The sequence below is a fragment of the Polyodon spathula genome, chromosome 14, assembly GCF_017654505.1.
Source record: "Polyodon spathula isolate WHYD16114869_AA chromosome 14, ASM1765450v1, whole genome shotgun sequence".
NCBI lineage: Eukaryota > Metazoa > Chordata > Actinopteri > Acipenseriformes > Polyodontidae > Polyodon > Polyodon spathula.
Genome location: NC_054547.1, coordinates 12,062,133 through 12,085,341, shown reverse-complemented (window position 1 = coordinate 12,085,341; position 23,209 = coordinate 12,062,133). Strand labels below are relative to the sequence as shown.

The window sequence follows — 23,209 nt, the reverse complement described above, 5'->3', positions numbered from 1 at the left end:
CGAAGCACGGGTGACACACCTTGCAAACACAGGAGGCCTCTTGATGGCCTACCTGGATGGCATGCTGCACTCTGTTACCCTTCTTGAGCTGCCAGCTTCAGAGCTACGCACAATCTCCAGCACTTTATTGCAGATATCAGGGTTCCAAGGGCAAGCCACGGGCAGAAGCCTGGGAGGCTTAGTGGAGGTGCACAGACAGCTGTGACTGTCTCAGGTGAGGGTCCCATATGCGGACAAGTCCATCTTACTGGACACGCCTATCTTCCCTGGCTATACCTTTGGACCAGAGGTAGATGAGATCCTGCAACACTCTCATACAGAATGAGAGATGTACTGACAATTGGCTGCAATGTTCCCCTCCCATGCCTCGGCACGGGAAATGGGGAGTCAATGGCGTCTAGCAGTTACTACGATAAACAGGACAATTCCTATGGCACCACGGGGTGACCTGAGGCATCGCCTCCAGGCCTCCGCAGCAAGGAGCCATCAGCAAGGATGGGGAAATGCTGGACGTGGGGCCCAGCGCACCAGCTCCCAGGGAGACAGTTCCAGCAGAACTGCCCCTGACAGCCTCCGCCCCAGCCTCAGCAGTCCCAGTAGGGGCCCTGAAGGCTTGTGGCCTCAGACCCATCCGTTTGTACAACATCAGCTGCAATACTGGCACAACTGCACTTCAGACTCCTGGGTGCTGGCCACCATATAGACCGGGTATGCATTGCAATTCCATTCGGGACCTCCTCCCTTTTGAGGGATCACGGTCACATTCGTGAACAACCCTCTCCAGGTCTTGGCTCTCAACTACGTCAAAAACAAACCATTTTTCTCGTAGAACATATCTCCCAAAGAGAGGGGTTCTACTTGAGATACGTCTTGGTGCCTAAAAAGGATGGTGGCCTTCGCGCGACTGTCAGCTGACATTGTTTTTCTATGTTGGAGAGTGCTACGCTGGTGGAGGCAAGCCCCTTACCTGAGTGAAGGCATAAGGATGGAAGTGATTTACAACTGTCAAGTGGTGATGACAGACACATCCTGTTGGGGGCGGTCTGGGCAGGCAGAAGAATCTGCGGATCCTGGTGGGGTCGATGGACATCCTTGCACATAAACGTGCTATAGCGAAAATGGTTCATTTCCTCCCTGCAACCAGCATGTCATGGTCCGCATGGACCTTGTGTCAGTAGTTGTGTACATGAACCACCACGGAGGGCTTACACCACATAGCCTTTTGGCTACTGATCTGGGCACAGAGATACTTCCTGTCCCTCCGAGCTGTACACCTCCCAGGACTGGTGAATTGGGCGGCTGACCTCCTCTCCAGTGAGGGTCCTCAGGTGGTGCAGAGCATTTGGGAACACTTCGGGGAAGCCCAGGTCGATCTCTTTGCCATGGCAGAGATGACCCATTGTCCCCTGTGGTTGTCCCTCCGCAGCTGCAGAGATCCACTAGTCATTGATGCCTTAGCCCACGAATGTTCCAAAGTGCTTTTGTACGCTTTCCCACCTATACCTCTCTGATTTCCTCGAGAAGGTCAGGATTGAAGAGGCAACAGTTCTCCTAGTGGCCCCCAGATGGCTCAGGAGAATTTGGTTTTCAAACCTCTGCCAGCTGCTACGAGGCTAGCCCTGGGAGATCCTGCTGCACATGGATCTCCTCAGTCAGGCGAAAGGCACCCTCTGGGACCCAGAACCGGGCAGACTCCAGCTGAACGGGACTGTCTGTCTGCCTTAGGGCTCTCAGACGCAGTCATCGGTACAGTGCAGAACATTAGGGCTTGTTCCACAAAAGCATTGTACACCTATAAGAGGAAATATTTTCAAAATTGGTGCATGGCCAGAGACCATGATCCCATTTATTGCCCTATAGTGATTATTTTACAGTTTCTGCAAGATCTGCTTGAGGCAGGTAAATCCCTCTTTACATTGAAAGTGTACCTTGCAGCCATATCTGCATGCCATGCTTCCATACTGGCGCTCATAAACTGGTGGCCCATTTTCTAAAGAGTGCTCGGTGGCTATGTCCTCCTATAAATGACGTCCTCCCCGAATGGAGTCTAGACGTGGTACTGGAGGCTCTCACTAAGGCCTCGTTTGAGCCTATACATTCCATAGAGTTGAAATATCTATCTATGAAGACAGTAGGTCAGTGAGCTACAGGCACTGTCCGTGCACAGTTCCTGTATGTGTATTTGGAACAATGGAAACAGGGTATTGTTGCACATGAACCCTGCTTTCCTCCCTAAGGTGATTACAGCTTTTCACTTGAATCAGTCAGTGGAAATAGAGGCTTTCCATCCCCCTCCCTTTGTGGAGGAAATGGATAGGAGATTCCCTCTGCCCGGTTCGGTCATTGAGAGGTTATGTGAATAGAATGAGAGCACTGCGTCAATCTGACCAGCTCTTTGTCTGTCATGCTGAAAGGACCCGAGGCCAAGTCCTCGCTAAGCAGCAACTATCCCATTGGATTGTGGACACGGTTTCAACTGCCTATACTAATGCCAGCCTACCCCCACCTGGGAGGGTGGCTGCACACTCTATCAGAGGTGTGGCTATGTCATGGGCCCTCTAGAGGTGCCTCACTGACCAATATTTGTACTGCGGCTAGTTGGGCTACTCCGCATACATTTACCAAGTTCTACCGACTTAATGTGGTAGATCCCTCTATGCCTTCAATCGGCACTAGGGCCCTTGAGGTTGCACGCTCACACCACCACACTAGATGTAGGTAGTGCGATGTCCCTCATATGCTATCCACTCATTCTCCCTCGCATCTATTATTTTTATTACTGTCTTTTGACACCGTACATACATGCCAACAGTCCCTATATGATCAGGACAGTCCTGATTTCATAGCAAATGTACCGCATTCTGATGCATAGGAAGAAAGTCCCGATATTTACCCATAGAAAAAAATGCTTTTATTCTGCACAGTGGTTAGTGAAAACAGCACGCTGTGCTCGTGCTTTGTGTGGCTGACACATCTGCTGATCACTAACATAGACAAAGTAGGTAAGAATGCTTCATCATGTCTATTTTTACAGTCATGATGGTCGTGTCGTGTTGAGTTGGGGGATACGTCTATTATATGATAATATATATGACCAGCGTCCCACTGAACAGTTTCCAAATGTTGGCAAGTATGACCATATCCATAAAAAAATAACTGCATTTATCCTGCATGACGGCAGATTTGGCAAATGTCCGTTTCTTAAAGATTGTTTAGGAGTGTATTCGGTATAATAAATAAATAACTTAGTGATTCTCAACTGTTTAAATTGTGTACTACAGATGTATCAAGGTTTGCAATGATGTTTTATTGTTTGTAAAAGTGGCACTCGGCACAATTAAAATGTAGTACTGTATCCTCTTTTCTTACTTCTGTCTAATAATAACACGACCTGGCAGGTGAGGGGAGCTTGGGCAACTGTGAGGGCTGGATCAAAAAATGCTCTTGAATGCTAAAATTCGTTTCAGTCTCCTATTGGGGCACCCCCGTTAGTAGATATTATTCTCTTTTTAGTAAGCATTGCTATGTGAATGCTAAGGGTGACCCTGAATTCATTTTTTTATGTGATGTTAGATTTTGACTTAATAATTTTAATTATATATATATATAACATAATATATCTAGATCTATCTATCTACTGATTAGTAATATCATTCTACAAAGAGGTTACATATTTTTATATATATATATATATATATATATATATATATATATATATATATATATATATATATATATATATATATATATATATATATAGGAGCATTTTGTTAATTGAATTCTAGACAATGGAAATGGTAGTCCTCTGATTTTCTATTTTCCTTGTAATGTTAGTTTAATAATAGTAAAAGGTGTGAAAAGGCATCTCCGCCACGCTTAATGGACAGCCATGCAGATGCATATCACTGCAAAAGTGATGTAACATCAAACGTATTTTGACGTCATACACTGTCTTATGATTTACTTCCCAGCTGTTGTCCTCAATGAAACACTTTTTTCCAGACTGTAACTCATAGAAATTTCAAGCCAAAGGTCCATTTCAAGGGTGACATCTAGCTATCTGTATTTTAACTCCATATTAAAATACAATCTTGATTATGTTTTTGGCTAATAGTATCATTCACACATACATTTTGATTTTAATTTCACTGGCAGTACATACAGTCACACACAAGGGGGTGCTACTGCCTCTGACACCTCTTCATATTTTCTCGCAACATCTAGGCCTAACTGTATGTCTATGATACTAGCTGCAGGTTTCCCCAGTGGTTCTGTGACACACAGAGGGCGGGGAGGACACGATTTATAAAGGTATGAAACTGGTCCCTATGCTCGCCATATTGGCTTCAAGTGTGCAGTGGTTTACTGTACGAGGTTAACTCTGACGTATCCAAAATGAAGTCAGTTTCATAAACACTTCTACTATAGAAACCTGGAGGAAGAGAGCGGGACTAGCAGCTGCCTGTTAGTAACCTAGAAGACCGTGTTCTTAATGTTATTGACCAGGAGCGCGAGAGTAAGCGTTAGCCGTTAAATGTTTTAAAGCCGAAACGTTAAAACACTGATTTCTTAAAAAAAAAAAAAAAAAGTAAACGTTTTCGTTTTCTCTAATTAGAAAATGGGTTTTGACAGTCTGTAAAGAGACAGCAGGGCGGAGACTTGTCTGTTCTCAGTTTCTCTCTGTGCTGGTGCCTGGTTTTGTTTCAAATTCCCCTCCCCTCATCGGAGCCCGGAGATAAGTTTCTCTCCTCTAGCCGCTGCTAGTGACGGAGAGAGGAACAATATGGCGGCGGGAGTCGCTGCTGCTTCTGGTCCAGTCCTAGACTGAAGACGGGGATATTACATGATGAACCTATGCACACAATATTTACGGTAAATGGCGATTTAAATATTTTATTTCAAAACAGGGTCATTTGTTTCCAGTCTAAAGGCAGTATTTGCATGTTTTCCCGGGTAAAAATTAGCATATTTCAGCTAAGATGAATTGTCATACTGTGCGATGCACTGACAGGTAATACATAGTCAGACTATCGTATCTAAATATATAACGTAATGTAAGAAAGCCTTAATTTCAAATAAGTTATGTGAATGTGTTATTGTAACGTATTTGGTTGAGTAGAATCAAATTAACTGAACGCCGGTCCCAAGTTTGAGCTGCAAATCCAGGTACTGTGTTGTGTTATGTCTCTCTCTGTATTCTATTCTCTTCCTTTACTTTCCATTGTGTAGCCGGTACTGACTGTGTGTATAAATGTATAGTAGTAGGACACAGTACAATCATTGAGGGATCCATTTCTTAAGTGTTTTTTGGCAGGTTTTATATTTAAAAAAAAAAAAAAAAAAAAAAAAAAAAAAAAAAAAGCCATACATGCATTACTGTGTGTGTAGTAGTTTTTTTTTTTAAACCCTGGACCTGAATGTAAGTATGTATGCTGTAATATATAACCAGCACACGTTATTGTGTAGTAGTTGTTAATAATTTATTTGTATTGATTTAATGTTATATATTTCTCCAGTACCAATTTAACCAAACCGATATGTATATTTGTTACCGGTATAACTTAATTTAGAGGTGGGAAATTATAACCATTTGCCGATTGGCCAGGTTGCTGCCTTAAGTCTGTTTTAAATAGGGAATACTGTCATTTTTTAATTGGTTTTCTTTGGGAGAGGGGGTGGGGTTGAGTTTTTATTTTGTTTTACAACCCCGTGTTTAACCTATACATATGAAACCATTACAGTCCAGCAAGACAGAAAAAAAAAAAAAAAAAAAACAAAGACCGTCGCACAACACACATGCAAAATCTGGCAGGTACTTCAAGAATGTACCGACATGTGTTGATTTCGCTTGATTCAACCCGCATACGTTGAATATATTGCATGGAATATACTCCTGTAATTGATTTGGAAGGTTTGCACAGGAATCGGGATTTCCTCTGTGGCCTAGTGAGGCTGGTGGAATGTGAGTTAAGTCACCGTGATTTTGGGCGATCTACCTTTTCAAATTAAGTAAAGTGAATATGGGGGACTCAAACCTTTGAGAAATACACTGCATGATAGTGTAGCATCAGTGACCGTACGTATGTACAACAACATACAGGGCTGTGATGCATGGCAGTACACGGTTAAGGCCTCAGTGATATGGATGAGTCTGTTTATTTTCCTATATATATATATATATATATATATATATATATATATATAGATATAATATATATATATATATATATATATATATATATACATAAATGTAATAAATACTCACACCTGCACAGTGTTGTGTTCTTTTGAGAAAATGGTTACATTAAATATGGCATTGGGGATGCAGAGTGTGCAGTTTAGCGGTAAGAAACTGCCGCAGTGGTTTGTTGCTAAAAAGGGAGACACTAGTCGAGTTACGAGTAGGAGCTTCCTGTCAAATAGTGCGCTAGTTCTATTCTGTTTGCAGGTGACTGTTTCTGGCGATTTATTTTATCTTCTGTTTATATAACTGTCGAAAAGAAGGAAGGTGTTGCTCAAAACCAACTTATTGCTTTTTACTGTAAATGTCAAATTAACACTAGCAAATTGGCTAACTTAAACCTTTTTTTATTTTTATTTTTTTAAATAATCATAATTTCACCGTCAGGGTTCTTTTGATAAGAGCAAAGCCATTAATCATAAATGCATGTAACGAACATACCATCCACCATTTGACTTTTTTTTTTTTTTAATTTGAATAACTGCTATATTTATGTATTTATTTAGACTGTTCAGGTTGGCAACAACTAGCCAATATTTCATGAAAATGTTTGCTTTGAAAATGGATTTTAAGCACATTGTGCAACAGAAGTTGGCAAGATATTGTATCATATACCAGTGGATGTTTTCACAGACATTCCACACTTCAATTAAAATTAACAAATGTGTAAACTTAGTCCAGCTGATTTTTAAAAAGGTACCTTTTTACCACCATTTTGTTTAATTGAATAGTGTGTGTTTTATATTGGCTAAGCAGTTAAGGACATTTGATGCCTTTCAGACATTTGGTATTCGAGGAGATTGTGCAGCTAGTAATAACTGCTTTTAGAGATTTTTGTCCTAACAATGTTGGTTGGAACATGCTTGCCATATGAATTAAAGCTTGTTATGGTAATGTTTTGTTTTGTACTGTGCTGCAGGTTGTGTAAATGTAGCCCAGTAGGGTTATTCCACATCAAAAGGACCAAGGATCCCCACCCAGGGTTAGAAATTCACGCTCTCCCACTCGCCCAAGGCAAATTAAATCTGAGGGCTAGCTGATGTCTGTGCCTCAGTAGTCCTCTAGACGAGTACTTAAAACAAATGTACAGATATACTCTCACGTTGTCTTGCATTAAAAAAATCCTGGGAAGTCAATTTTTTAATGGGGTGTAGCAGTGGTGAATAAGCATTCACGAATAATGCTTAGAAAAGTCACTCGGAACTGAAACCTCCCATCATTTCCCCTGCAATGCCAGCCCAACTTAATGATGTTTTATGTTTGTGTTCTCCCTCTGCGTGGGATGTGAAGTTTATCGTTTCAATTTACTGAAACATATTGCATCTTTTGAAGTAAGTGTAAAGTCATTTTACAGGAGATTTTGTACGTTATGACCTGGCTGAAGATGTCATTGGCAAAAGGGGGCCAGTTGTACTAACAAGGTCAAACAATTGGTCACGTTTCACTAAACATTTTTAAAACTAATAAACAGTGACCATAATGAACACTATCGTAGTATGTTGCTTAAAACATAACACAGTATAGTCATAATAAAGTTGGGTTCTTATCTATAAACAGTAAAGTTTTAAAGCTTAGAGGACTGACTCGCTGTCTGTAGCTTGGTACATTGTCAGCATATTTTAAGTGACTGGAAGCTGAAATTCGTTTTTTAAAACACACTTATACCAATACAGTGCTGGTGAGCAATAATCAGTTTCTTTGAAAACCAGGCTTTAATCACTGGTAATAAGTGCACATGCGATGATTCTGTGAGCGCTCTGGGGATTTCCTTTTTTTTAAAAAAAAAAAAAAAAAAAAAAAAAAATCTAAATTAAGTGTTATTTTGTAGCAAAATAAAATCTAAGCCTATCTTTTGTGACCCAAACTGTTGTTGTTGATTCTAACTTAGGTACTTCACATAAGGACTAGTAAGTTTACATCAGGACCAGTTTAAAAAAGGTACTAGTAGCACAATATTGTTACTTTATAACCCTGACCCCACCTCACCGTCTCAGCTTCTATTAACATTGTAGAAGAATGTACCTGGAAGTGTTTTAGAAAGAATGCTAAAATATTGACCTCAATCTCCATTTTTTTTAAAGTTATGGGCCTGTGTTGGTAGGGTGCCAGTGATAAGACGGATGAAAACGAGCACTGAGAAGGGGCCGCGTTTTGAGTGATCAGCTCTTATGCAAGATATCGTCTTTATTTGTTGTACACAAGGCTGCTGTTCTAGTTTATCATTTATGAAATTAGAATTCCAATATTCACACTTTCCTTTTATCGCATAGTCCTGATCACTCCTGTAATTTGCGGGTTTCTCGCTGTCCAGTAAGAACAGTGGTTGTCACTTAAATTCAATTTTGAGCTTTTATCTGAGAAGCGCCACATGAGGACAGAGCTATGGTTAATAATGTATGCCCCTTTTGAATTTAGGTTTATTAGTCCATGTTGTTGAGTGTTACTGTTTCTACCTTGTGCATTGTTTACCGGGTATTTCACCCAAAATGGTTTTTGTAGAAGTTGAAGTGCTGCTCCTGAAAGACAAAGTTTTTTTGGTCATCCATTGAATATCCATTAAGAGCTCAGTAGGGGAAAAAAGGAAAGGTGGAGAAAGTCAAAACATCAGTAGTGTGTTAACTAGGGCTGCAACGAAGGGTATAGTTTGACCTTCAAAGGTTTGGAACACGTTACCGAAAAGATGGTACTAATTTGCATAATTTACAGGTGATGTCACCATAGCTACTTGTTTACATTATTTTACAGGTAGTCCATATAAATTAAATAAAACATTCACATGCAGTTTGAAAAAAAAAGTATAGAACAGTAATCAGGTTTTTATAATTATAAAAATTCACATTGTTTATTTACATGTATTGATATATACAGTAAGCTTGCACTGCAGCAGCACCAACTGCAGTGGACTTAGGCAAAACAAAGCTTTATTTAGCAGTCATTGTTCCAAGCAGGTTATCAGTCATGTTTTACTACTACTAAAAATATTAATAATATGAACTTATACTTGTCTAGTGACCCCGGAGAGTTGTTGTGCATTTAACAAAAAAAATTCCAAACAGCGGAGGGGTTTTGAGACATTTCTTTCAGTACAGCTTAAGCTATTCAACGCATTGCTGTTGAGGTGGCGCTTCTCTTACACTGTCTTGTACACTAGGTATTCAGTACCAGCGTTCCTGCTAAGCTTTTTAGGTACTGAGAAACTTGCCACTTTGACTGAGAGGGTAAATTATCAGTGAGAAACATTTGGCCACGCATTGCCCTTTTTACTATATTTTTGCTGCATTATACAATTTTGAAACAATATTCCAACACAAGTATCTCAACAATTTTACAATTTACTTTAAATTTAAACAAGACATTTATTGTGGCTCTGCCTCTGATTTTGAATCATCCTCTGATCCTACGCAGCCCTGTTGGTTGTTATCATAGATATAGACTGCATGCTTAACTGGTGGCCTGCGTAAAATTGCTTTATACTACTGCATAAAACACTGACATCTGCACTGCCTTCAATAGTAACCATCTTTAGGGCTACTAATTGTTACATTCTTGGGGATACCAAATTTAGTTTTTCAAAAATGATCAATTCCATGTATTCCCACTTTTTATCAACTAATTAATAATTAAGTATGGCATTTGAACATAAATATAATGTTGGTAGCTAAAATAAGTAAGTTTAATAAATATTACCACAATAAGTTTAAGTTAGCTTGCTTACTTTGGGAAAGCTCCGCCTTGAGCATAGTACCTTAGGTCTTAGTTTTTCAGCGCACAATGCAGTGCTTTTTTCCGTTGTTGCCATCATATTTGCTTGCTTCTCTACGTGTTTACGAGTGGCATTATATTTAATATAATGTTAAATAAATATGTTATATATTGTATTAACTCATACATAAAGCGAATTACATCAGAACTTTAAGAATACTATCGCACCATCCTCATATAGATAATTAGATTTCTTTTACCTCTGTCTTACTGAAACATTGCTTTTTTTTTCTTCGTTGGTGCAGCCGCCATGTTGAGTTCCAGCAGAGACAGAGTGGAGTCATGTGATGAATAAACTCACACAAAAAATGGGCATGGTATGTCTTCAATTACTATACACTTAAATGTGTATTTTCAACTAATGTGCTGATTACATTTTTACTAGTTTAAAAAAAACTGCTGGAGTTCTGAAATGGTCGTTTTTTAAATGGGAAATAAAACAAAAACCATCAGTGTAAGTATTGTGATTTTTTTGTTTACCGGAGTATTTATACTTTTAAATAATGCAGAAAGATTGTGTGTCGCTGATTTTAGTATTCCATTATACGACGAGCTAAAAACTGTAAAGTTAATGAGCTGCACTCTATAGAGGCAGAATCGCCAGATGCCTGCTTCCCCCACCCTGTACCAGTAGATTCGCTGGTGCCAGAGCGAGCTCTTTGCTAATATGACGTGCATTTTTACAGGGGGAAATCGGAGAATCAGCTGCAAGACAGACACAAATATGCTTATGTTAATGCTTTGTAAGAATTGTCTCAAATTAATAGGTTTACCTCGAGAGGCTAGTCTCTATTTGATGTTGATACGATAATATCTTGTGAAAGTTTGTAAACTGAGTGAGAAGGTTGTTGCCAGTTACTGCGAAAAATGCACGCATTTTAGTCCCCCACCCCACCCCCGTGCTTTGGATACTGTACCCTGCTCCATACACGGCAGCGACGCCATATAAAGTTGCTACGTATAACGATTTAGTAGTGGATTTTAATACAACAACTTTTGTTTATGTAATGTGCATTATACAAATCAAAAGATCCAGATTTTGAATGCAAGTGACATTTAATGTGTGACTTTATAGTATTCACACATTGTCAAGCGGTTTCTGTTAAGTGAAAAAAAAAAAAAAAAAACAGTGCGTGAATGTCACCTAATGAACCTGCGAAGGTTTAAAACTACCTTTGAATACCTGGCTAGCAAACTAACCTACAAACACAGATCTAATGTTAACTTCTACCACTATGAGCACTGTATGCCCCACGTGGTGCATTCCTCCCCACAAGATTACACTACCTCTAACATACCAGTCATACTTCACAATGCTCATTGGTTGTAGTACTCTATCCTTCTCTGTCACACTTGGTCATCCATCAGCAACACTGAGGTTGAAGCATGACTCGTGTGTGAGGAGTACCTGTCTCCTGTACCACGCAGCATCAGTGCTGCATCCCACTGCAACCTCTCAAACTGGTGCCTGTTGCTCAAGAGGAACCCAACAGATCTCCTTTTCATGTAGCCCAAAAGCATGCAGTTTGTTCCTCACAGTTTGCGGTGTCACCTTTGATTTGTACATAGCTGAGTAGCGAGAATTATTGCTTGATTTCATCTCATTAGTAGTTATGGCTAGATGATGGCCGGATTGAGCATTTTGTAGCAAAAGTGGCTTTGTAGCACTGTTGCAGCCTTGCTGTTGTGCTGTAGTAAACATCCAAATGTTCTGCAACAGTGTGCGTAGATCCTGGCTACTGAAACCTGTGAATTCTCGGCTTGTACTCGTGGGGTTCCTGGCACCCGTTTCATAAAGTTTCTGTGAATTACGGCAGGTGCTGAGTGTTTTGTTTTTGAGTTGAGTTAAAATTGCCTAAATGAGTTGATTTTTAAGAATCTGTATAAATAGCCATTTGCAAAGACATGCATTTAATAAGTGCAAGAACAGCAAAAGAAGGCAGAGGGTCACCACACTGGCCCAGAACCATCACATCCAACTGATCCATCTGCGTAATCGTGTAAAAACAACAGCGACCAGTCAGCCTTCTGCTAGTGGCTGTAGCTGCACAGGAAGAGTGGCGGAACATCCTACAGCAGTCTATCCAGAGGCTGATCAAGTCTATGTGTCAATGCTGCCAGGATTGTGTTAATGCTTAGGGAGGTTATACCCGATACTAACTTACTAATTTTTTTAATTTTGACAGTGCCAAAAACATATCATGATTCTTTGATCTGTATTTTTGTTAACATTTTCTGAGATTGTTTGTTTGATATCAGTTTAAAATATTTGGTTAAATCCATTACACCAGAGTGTTGTTTCTTTTGTGCATCAGTATAGTTATATTACACAACTTATTTACGAAGTTTACTTTTACTGTAGTTTCTTCTGTTCTTTTAGTTTAGGTAAGTGAATCCTAGTACATATTACTTATCAAAAAAAGTTGTAGTAACGGTAACACATTCAACAGGAATGTGGTAGAAGCTGATCAAAAATTATCTGATGCTTTATTTTGTCATTACAGTGCATCTACATTAATTGCCCGTTTGTTTTACAAATGTAGCATTAAGTATAATTTTTCACAATTTGAATTACGTATGTTAGCAGTGTTTTTAGCAAAGCAGTTCTTTGCCAGAAAAATATATTTTTATCTGCTGAAGTAATTGTATTAGTTAAGCGGTTCAACTAACCCTATACATTGTAAAATGAATGCAGTGTTTCAAATTAAGGAGTACGTTTCTGTGTATTCTCTAATGTAACGCATTACTGTGTTCATTTAAAAAGAAATGTTTTACAGTGTACAATAATCAATCAGGCTAGTCGAGTTAAGTATTGTACTCTGTGTTACTGGTTTTACTTTTTTAAGAGATTTGAACAGTATACTGTAGATTCATGGAGGTGTTCTGATGTATCTGACTCTAAGAACACAAGAAATGTTACAAACAAAGAGGTCTATTTGGCCAGTCTTGCTTATTTGGTTGTTTATTGATCCAAGCAAGAACTTCAAGCCATTTCTTGAAGTAACCGTGTAAATCAGCTTCCACAACAGTGCTTCATTTTTTCAGTCCTTGCTCACATTTCAGGCTCTAAGATACACCTGTATGTAAAACATCTGGCCTAGTTAAGAAAAGTCTGCTTCAAGGAAAGTATTTCAGTGTATAGTTGGTTGTATACAAGAATTGAGAGATTCCTTGTAACGGGACTATTTGAAGCTGGCCGAAACCACCAATTTTTTACATTTTTTAATTTTATTTTTAAAAATTTATTTATTTACACTTGCATTTTCTTACCAGTTTTTTTATTTATTTTTTTAAATTTTGTAGTCTGGCAAGGACCTTTGAATACACTCAAACTTGTTTTCAGTAGTGTGTGTGTATATTGTAATGAAGTGTGGGACATTGTGGTCGAGGGCCGATATTTTGGGCCACGGATTATGCACAGTCTGTACCAATTTTAGGAAATGTAGTCCTGCCGTCTGGCGCAGCAGGACTTCGATTCCCAGGAGGCCAGGTTAGACGGCATAATTGGATAAGGTAATTGTGTAATTGCTTGAACAGCTGCCATCAATGAAACAATTGGGAGCCTTTTAAAAAGGGCAGGGTCAACCTGTTGGTTAAGGAGAGTTGGAGAGTGAGAGAGTGAACCAGTGAGCTGGAAAAAAAAGAATCTTTTTGCAAGGTAGGACGTAAGAGTCCTGGTATTTGGAGCCTGTAAGCAGCTTAGCTGCCTGTACTGTTAGTTAGGGAAACTTGATGTTATAGTTAGTACTCTGTTAAGGAGTTAGGCTTTTGTTTGTTTATTTTGGATGTTTTTTTGAAGCACTGTAAATAATAAACACACAGGTACCATCCTGTTTAACTTGCATTCTGGGAAGTTTGACTTTCTTTTGTGCTAGAGGACAGTGTAAAAGGTCTGGAGAAGTGACAAACACACCATCCCTTTCCAGAGTCATATATATATATAATATATATATATATATATATATATATATATATATATATATATATATATATATATATATATATATATATATATATATATCTATCTCACACAGCAAGCATTCCATCATTCTGTAGCATTATCTGTTATTAGCTTAAGCACTTTGATCTTGCAAAAAAGGAATTTGGCAACCATTTAACATGTAATGGACGATTCAAAGTATCGTGATAGTATCGAATATTATGATACAGTGCATGGTATAGTGTTGATACTTCCTAAATGAGGTATCACAGAACACTAGTCATGACGCACGTGCATCAACATCTGAAGTGAACAGAATAAGTATCAACATCTGAAGTGAACAGAATAAGTAAGAGAAAAGCAATAGGCGAGTGTGTTAATAAAGTAACAGACAAACTAACATTAATTAAAAAAAAAAAAAAAAAAAAAAAAAAAAAAAGCTAGACTGAGTCAGGGTGACCACGACAGGTACTGCAATTCAGACACAGAGCATGTGCACATGACGCATGGCTTGTGTCTCGCCGTGTTGTAAATGCTGTATCGATATCGTAAAGTCGAAGCCGGGTAATAATGCAAAAGAATCATAAGTGCCATGCGTCGTAAATTGAGGAACACCTCTATTACTTTATCCCTAACCAGACAAATGGATGGATGGATGCATGCATGATTATTATTTTCTTTTTTAAAAAACCACGTTCAGGAGAAAAGGGTCAGAGTGTGCACATGTGCAATATGCTATTTCAATAAGTTTTTCCAAAAAGTGTGTTTTACATGATATACGTTTTGTTAGTTTTCGGAATTTCTATTTTTTAGTTTTTTCCAAAAACTAAAAAATATTCTGCTACATTGTCCGAAAACTGTGTTTACATGACTTTTGGTATCGGAATTAGTTTTCTGAAAACTTCGTTTTCAGAAAAATACCGGAATTCCTTATGCTCATGTAAGCGCACTGAATGATATGAAGGTGGTTCTGGAAAGATTGAACCAGTCAGTGTGCCTCAAGACATGATGACAAGCCACACTTGAAAAGATTGAATAAACCATTTGAATTAAAGTTTGATAATGAGGAATTATGAAGTTTCAAAACAGTACTTTTGTCTGTTGTGAACGAATCGTTAGCGATGCCAAAAATAAATTCTTTTAAGCAAAGTTCCTGTTCCTTTAGGCGGAGCATTTACATTGGGGCAAAATCTGTTTCACTACAAGGGTGTCAGGGGTCTACGTTTAGATTTAACTGCTGCTTTTTACTGGCCCAGATACAATTTTATCTGGACCAATATATTTATTTTTTTCATGATGGTTTTTGTTTTTTAATATATTTCTACCTGTATATGGTAACCAAAGCCCACATCTCAAAAGAAAGTGGCTAAACGAAGCCTTCAGTATGTTACTTCAGCCATTTAACATGCACACATTTGTGTGCTTGTCAGAAAATGAAAATATTATTATTTGAAAATGTACGTGTACAAATGATATTCATTTTTTCACAAGCAAACATGCAACTGAGCTGTTACCATATAGTCACGGCAACGCTAAAACTGAATTATAATAATCCTAATTAGGGATGGGTCAGTGTAGTCGAATACACGATTACACGAAAATAAAAATAAAAATTTGAATAGCATATAACATGAGTACACAAAAAGCCTTATACATTACTTTGGTAGAAGCAAATGCATTGTTTTTATTTTTAATACTGATGCTAAAGTGTTATGTCTTAAACCAGTTGTTGTTTGCATATTAAATGTAAGGACCCTAATTATGCAATGCTTGTAATAGCAACATTCTACCGTAATTGTATTCTGTTTGAAATTGTTGCTAATTGTATTGCCTTGTTTTTAGCTAATGTTAACAGATCCCTGATTTGAATTCCTCTGTAATAACTGTACACAGCAGCTTCTACAGCTGTTGCTAGCCAGTCGTGAAACTGGGAGCATGGCACCAGTGAATTGATATAAAATAATGTATATAGCAAGTGCTAAAAGAAGAAATCCAAACTTGGGTAACATTGACATTAGAAAGGTAATTTTAACTATGATGAATGTAATGAATACTAAATGTTAAGCAGAACAACGTGGTGACTAACCCTAACCCTAACCCATCCCTGTGAGACTGGATATGATGTAAACGAAATGTTGAATTCACAACAAATAAAGCTGCTGTTTTATCTTCAATTCTGGGAAACTGACGCCAAACAAGGCAGAACTTTACTTTTTTTTTCACTCTCATAATGGAGCCAGATGAGGCCCGCACTGTAAATGTTCATGTTTTTTTTCACAATTACTTTCATTGTGATTTTGTTTCAGTGCTTTCCTTTGGGCTTAGTGATTGCTTAGTAGAAAACACGATTTTTGTAAAACATTTGCCATGTCACGGGAACGAATACCAACACAGCACTTTAGTACATAGTCTGAGATTCTGACAGTACAACATATGACAGACAGCAGCGATAAAGTTAGGATTAGTTTGTAGTTATGGTGTGGTTTTTTTTTTTTTTTTAAATGGTTTGTAAATTTGGCTTTCAGTTTTTTGGCACACCTGTCCAGTTTTTTCCTGGATTCATGAAACGGACTGAGACCTGATTTTATCTTTCAAAACATTTTAAAAGGCTTATGATTATGTGGATATAATTAGTGCTGTTTTTATTCTTTCAAAAATAGAATAAATGTTAGGTTTTCTAAACCTTTTTTTTTTTTCTGTCCTAGCCTACAGCTTGGTAGTTTCTGCCTGTGAGTTGAGTCATTTGTAGTTAAATAGTATAGGCTACTGATTGATTACTAAGAAATATCTATACTCATATTTTAAATATTCTAAAACTTTACTGTGATTGTGTAGTTTTTATTGTCGTTCTGATATGGTGGTTGCACCATTAAAAGACATAACTTAAACTTGATCACACGTGTGCTTGAAAGAATAATTTGGGAAAACCCGTTTGTCACTGTTGTTCAATAGTTAAGGAATATTCAACATAAACCGTTTTTTTATTTTTTATTTTTTTTTCTTCTTTCCACTTATAGCATGTAAAACTGGACATGTCGGGGTTCTCGTCAGCACTGTTGAGCGTAACGAGCCGCTACGTTGCTCCCTGGAAAAATGACGCTGTAATTCTTGCAAGCACACGCGTGATCAAGTGTAAGTTACGTCTTTTAATGGTGGAACAACGACAACAAAAGCAAAACTCCACAATAATATGATCACATTAAAGTTTATTAGAATATTTAAAATGTAAGACGCTCACGTTATTAATATAGCTTTTTTAGTAATCAATGAGTAACATATTTTGACTACAAATAATACTCGCATACAGAAACTACTACTATGCAGGCTATGGGGGGGGGGGGGGGGGGGGGGGGGGGGGGGGGGGGGGGGGGGGGGGGGGGGGGGGGGGGAAGTCGTCAATTAACACTAGCACCCGCCATAGCCGCTTTTTGAACAGCTTTTGCAATTCAAATTTAAATATATCTGTGTATGTGACTATCTTGTGCATGTCCGTTCTTAAGTGTTACTAAATATTTGAATTTAAATAATCATACGGTATTTCAGCTGCAGAATCATAAAAACTAGTAAGTTATAAGCACTTGCTTCTGCAACCGCCAGACCTGCAGTTTATGCAGCATATTGAAATCAATACAATATAGCTGATAATTTAGTCTGGGCTTTGTAATAAAATCGAAGTCATTGTGAAAGAACGTATTACATACTCCTGTCGAGTGCTGAAACAACAATGAAGGTCAATCTGTATTATTATTATTATTATTATTATTATTATTATTATTATTATTATTATATTTTTTTACTTTTTTAGCAGTTGTCACAAAATATACACATTGAATCACAATACAGCATGATATAGCTATGCTACTTTTCTTGTCTGCCTGTCCTCTGAACAGAGTTACCACCAACAGCTCAAGACGTGCAAGCATCCCTGCACTCCACTACACTCCTCAGGCAGAACCACTGTGCCACCCTAAGTGTGTACAGGTGTAAAAATGGCATGGCTTTATTCTGTCAAACGTGGTACTCGCAGGAGCTGTGGCTGATTTATTTATTTATTTTTTTGGGGGGGGGGGTTGTTTTTGTTTTGGACCGGTTTTGTTTTATACAAGGCGTGCACTGTCAACGCAACCACACGGAGGGACTTCATTTTGCAGCTAGCCCAGGAGCTACGGCAGAAACATTTTGATAAGCAAAACGAAAACAGGCTGGCAAATGCCCCTCAACCTTCAGCCAGCGCTGCGCCCACTGGCACAGGAAATAAGACAATGCCAGTTTGCTAAACGCAATAAAAAAGAGAACTTTTGATATCTACGCTTGTTGTGAAAAAGCAGTCTGTGGCAAATGCACTGGTACACTTGAAAAACGTGTTTTCTGCGTAAATTGTACTGAGAAATCTGTAATAGAACTCTGAAGAGAGAGACAAAGCCTTTGAACTCTTTCATTCAAAGCGCTTTCATGTTGCATAAGTTATGTTATATTTTTGTTTTATGCTTATTTTTATAACTAGTTATTTGTTTTATAATTATGCGTACAACTTTCTACACTTGTTTACACAGAAGTTTATTGCATAGTCTATTACAGTTTTTCATGTTAATGTATGTGCATGTTTAAATAGTTTCTGCTCTGAATGTTATGTAATGTTCATAAATAAAAATATAAAGTTTTATATGATTTTGTTTTTCATTTTCATATCAAAGCCTTTTTAAAATTTGAGCTGCACATTTTGCGGATGTGGTTTTTGTATGTAGTCCGAAATCTTGGCGATTCGTGTTTTTTAAAAAAAAAAAAAAAAAAAAAAAAAAAAAAAAAAAACACTAAATATTTGCTATTTTTGAAAGAAGAATAAAAACAGCACAAAATATATCCACATAATCGCAGGCTCTTAATTTTTTGAAAGGTAAAAACAGGTTTCTCGGTCGGTCAGAAACGATAACACTCTAGAATATTATCCCAAAAACAACCTCCACAAAGTGTAAGCATGTGCATGACTTGTCCTGGCTCGCCTGCAGGGGGTTGCGAGGATCTCCGTTTCTTGCCCCATTCCTGCTCTTCCCACCACCACGCTGTGAAAAGTTCCTGGTCCCATATTTTTAAACCTACATTCTATATGAAAATCTGTCTATGGGAAACTGAAGTCATGCAAAATGATTCAAAACTGTTCGGGGTACACATTACTGTTCTTCATCCTGAACGATTTTTTTTATTTAACCCAGCTTCTTATGCTATGTTCCCGCTCGCCACGTCACTGCAAGCGAAATGTTTTCATTTGTGGCTTAACTGTTTTTCCAGAGAATCGTCATGGTGGCGAATGCTTTGAAAAATGTCGTTGTGTAAGACTGCCAGCACATTCGACATGTGCTGGTAGATGAGTCAATACAGACTGTTTAGTTTGATTTTTCTTTTTGCCAATTGAAAGTCTTAGCTTCCTCACGTAACATGCATGTCATAAACGTTGTGTTTGGTAGGAGGACATAGGCTCTAATAGAAACAATCAGCGGACGGCGCTTGTAAAAATAAAAAACTAAAAAAACAAAAAAAAAACACATGGCATCCAAATGGGGGGGAATGTTATAAAACAAACTGTAAAGGCCAATTGCTAGAATCATGTTCCAAAAGAATTCCAAAGAATACCAGTCACCATGCACACCACTAAAATATGACAGTGATACTAGTCACAGGGAGGTGAAGCGGTCATGGTTTCACACAGACAGACACACACAAAAGAACATTTTCACAATCGGCAAGCCAAAAACATGCAGCTTCGAGATCACAGCTAAGTTGTCCCTGTTGTTTGCCTTAAAATATGTTGAAATATATTCTGGAAATAGTAACAAAGTGGATTCAAAGGAGGAATAATTGAATAAAATAATGAACATATTTATTATTTTAACAGGATTGATTCATCTCACTATTTTGAGTTTTAATGTCAGAATCGGTGCAATATTTTACTATCAGTAATCATAAGTGAAAGAGCACTGTAAAAAAAAAAAAAAAAGTTTAAACACAGTAGGTTGTACAACCTACTAATTATTAATCACATTAGTACAATCTTGTCTAACTAGAGCTGCGGTTGGTCAAGGAATCATTATTAACATACACTAATAGCATTGTCTACTGGCACAATTTTGCTTTACTGTTCTGTAGTGGAAAGAACTGCGTCACCAGTGAAAATAATGTAGGATTTTGCAGTACATGAGTATCTCTGCAAACCTGTTCAGGATTTAGGAAATCTAAGTTTGGCATGTATTAAATAGAAATCAGTTTTATAGTGCAAATTAAATATAATATTTCTGTATTGTAAACTGCTGGGTCTGGCATAATATGGCAAATATCTACGTGTTTTCAAATAAAATACACGTCTTTTTGCCTTGCTGAAACAGTATGTTGATAACTTGTTTATAGTATTGTTAAGTGGCGTAAGTTTTTTTCTAGTGTAGCTAAAAAATGTTAAGTTACTTTAGCTACAGTGGTTAACTAAATGAAATTCTTAGAGGGAACATAGTTATGGTGTATTAATAAAGATTTGCAACGATTTTGCTTGTTATAGAGCGGTGTATCAGGGGTGCACCCAGGATCTAGTCTTATCTGTCAACGGGGGAATGTGCTAATAAAGTTCAGTGAAGTTCAATCTCGTCTCCTTGTCGCATACATTACATGCACCAAACTAAAGAACATACTGTCACAACCTACCCGTTGAAGAGTATTGAGAGCTGAAACAAGTATTTTAAGCAAACAAATTTCTCACAAAGGAATAATCGCAATGTTTCACAGGACTTATTATGTTTTGGCCGTTATGCAAACTGAAAACACAGTTTCAGCAGCCTGATTTTACAGTGTAATTTTTCCAGGTATCAAAGTAACAGTCCGTTATGCTCAACAACGCTAGCAAAAACCCTGCGGCCCAGTCGGGCCTGTGGTGCTTAATAACTACAGGCCAAACTGTGATCTCTACCGGCCCTGGGCTGCCAGGCCATGATTAATGTCGAACCCTGGGTGTTCTCTTCGGCGAAGTCTTCTCTTAGGAGGTGTTCCTATATGCGGAGACTACTGTATCACAATTTTCCCAAAATGAAACTGAAAGTGACGTTTGTACTCCTAGGGTATTGAATGACAGCATCTAGCACATACATTTTGGCATTCGAGATGGCTTGAATATTAATGGTATTGAAATCTTCCCAGTACATGGGCTCATACACAGCATGAGATCCATCTATGGCAAATTTCTTGATCTATTAAATTGCACGGATTACAAAATGCAGCACATGTGCATTATTTTTTTTATTAATTGATATTTTAATATAATGTCATTTTTTTAATCAATGAAACTCTGCTAGTTCTGCGTGCACATTAAATCCAAGATGAACTTCCGAGTTAATGAGCTGATTTTTACACATTTTTAAAAAGCGTTTTTAGTAGTTTTTTAGAATTTTTATTTTTGTGGTGAATATCTTTGGGTTAAAACTGATTTAATAAAATCCATTTAGATTTTTTCTGTTTTAAATCTAAACCATACGTTCTTGGCAATCGGTACTTTTGATATTAGACTGCATACACATGAAGAGGATTTGACGGGTCCCTAAATACTCTTTCGCTTCTGATTTATTTGCCATGTCGGCAGCCAGCTAGTTGTAAGAGCCGCATGGTATATCCTAAAACGGGATTCGTGATAAAGATTGCCACTTGTGGTTGCTGTCTGGCAGTCGCAAATTTCAACCAATTTAGAATGTCTAATTAAAACGCTACAACAATCTCTAAGCGTCAGTGACGAAAGCACTATGAGCTGCATTCTGAGTAGTTCTGGATAAAATAAATAGTGCTGGATATTTTAAATGCCACTAGACTTTATTCTCTCATGTGATTCTCCGCTGCCATATTTAAGCATTGTAGAAACTGTACAAAAGCAACGGAGAGCGCTCTGTCTCACAGTGATGAACAGCTGTTGGGTCTCCTGAAAGCAACTTTATTTTAAAGCAGCACCAGCAACACCAGTGCGAATGATGAGTGATTCCCCCCCCCCCCACAGCACACACATGAACGGGCCACTGATCAGTAGGTGTTGCTAAAGCGCAAAGGCCAATGCAGAGTGCCCTGTTGGACCCCAGCCAAGATCTGCAACTGGCACAACGTTTAAGGAATGTGGAACATGTAAAAAAGGGCTACCCTTTACTGCTCTACCTTCAACTGCACAATAATTGTAATAAAATGAACATGAAAATGAAGTTAAGGAGAAACAACCCCCCCCCCCCCCATAATAAGAATGTACCATGTCCACACAAGTCCTCCATCTTTAAAAATAAATTAATAATAATGAATTCAAACATAAACAGTCAGTCCCGCTTTATCAGGATGCCTCTGGAGAGGTAAAATAAGCAACGGTCCCAAGTAAACGAGATGCATTTGAGACGTGTAGTCACACTTTTTTATTTATAAATGAAAAGAAAATTATGATTGATTCAATGTTAAATATATAATTTACAATATGAGACCATTATTTGTTTTATTCCTAAACATAATTAATCGCTGTTATTTCTACGTGAAATGAAAAATAATGAAATCCTATCACATGGCGAGGCAGGTGTGATGTTGATACGCAAACTTTCTTTACCACAGCAGCCTGAGACTCCAGCGCCTTCAAGAGTTCAACATTGTTTATGCAATTTATGCAAGTCACAGCGTAATCATGTACTCGCTGCACTGTGCTATGCGAACCTGTCTTGCTCTGAAAAGCAATCTCCATTTATCATTTGAAAATACAGTATCCCAATTGAACAAAGTCACGTCACAATTAAACGACATAAATAGCATTGGGAAGAACAGTCTGCCTGAGTTGTATCTCATTTGAGCAGAAATCCCGATTAGGCGGTGCCGACTGTGTGTTTTATTTATTTTATTATCTATCTATCTATCGATAGATAGATATATAAAAACACAATTCTATATGTTGAAAAAAATCAGAATACAAATGTACTGCTATGTGACACATCTCAACATTACCAAACTCATACAAGTTTTGAAGATTCAGCCATATTTATAAAGCATTTTCTGTCAAGTTCACTGGTCTGTTTTGAAAGGAAAAACTAAATAAAAGTAAATAATACAAGGTAAGTGGTGACCTGCACATAACAGATTTTAATATTAATAGTAAAGATGGTGATTATGTAGTTAATAATAATAATAATAATAATAATAATAATGTTGCTTAATAGACAAAAAGGATCAAAGAAGTAATTTGTAAAGAAACAATTGAGATTGCAGTAACTTGTATATAT

At 37.8% G+C, this 23,209-nt stretch overlaps 1 protein-coding gene across 12 annotated transcripts in view; it reads left to right on the top strand.

The window, feature by feature from the left end:
- The first annotated feature begins 4,418 nt into the window (after window positions 1-4,418).
- The window catches only part of LOC121326355 (protein SMG7-like), a 53,691-nt gene continuing 34,900 nt past the window's right edge, over window positions 4,419-23,209 (top strand). For 5 of the 12 annotated variants that reach the window (XM_041269596.1, XM_041269590.1, XM_041269591.1 and 2 more), the window contains exon 1: window positions 4,420-4,872. Coding sequence is in view for 8 of the 12 variants with exons in the window: in XM_041269591.1 (XP_041125525.1) it covers window positions 4,844-4,872 (29 nt within the window). In the remaining 4 variants the exon portion in view is untranslated. Of the gene's footprint in view, window positions 4,873-10,248; window positions 10,321-16,960; window positions 17,076-23,209 lie in introns of all 12 variants that reach the window. The other 7 variants (XM_041269601.1, XM_041269600.1, XM_041269599.1 and 4 more) reach the window with 4 other exon arrangements.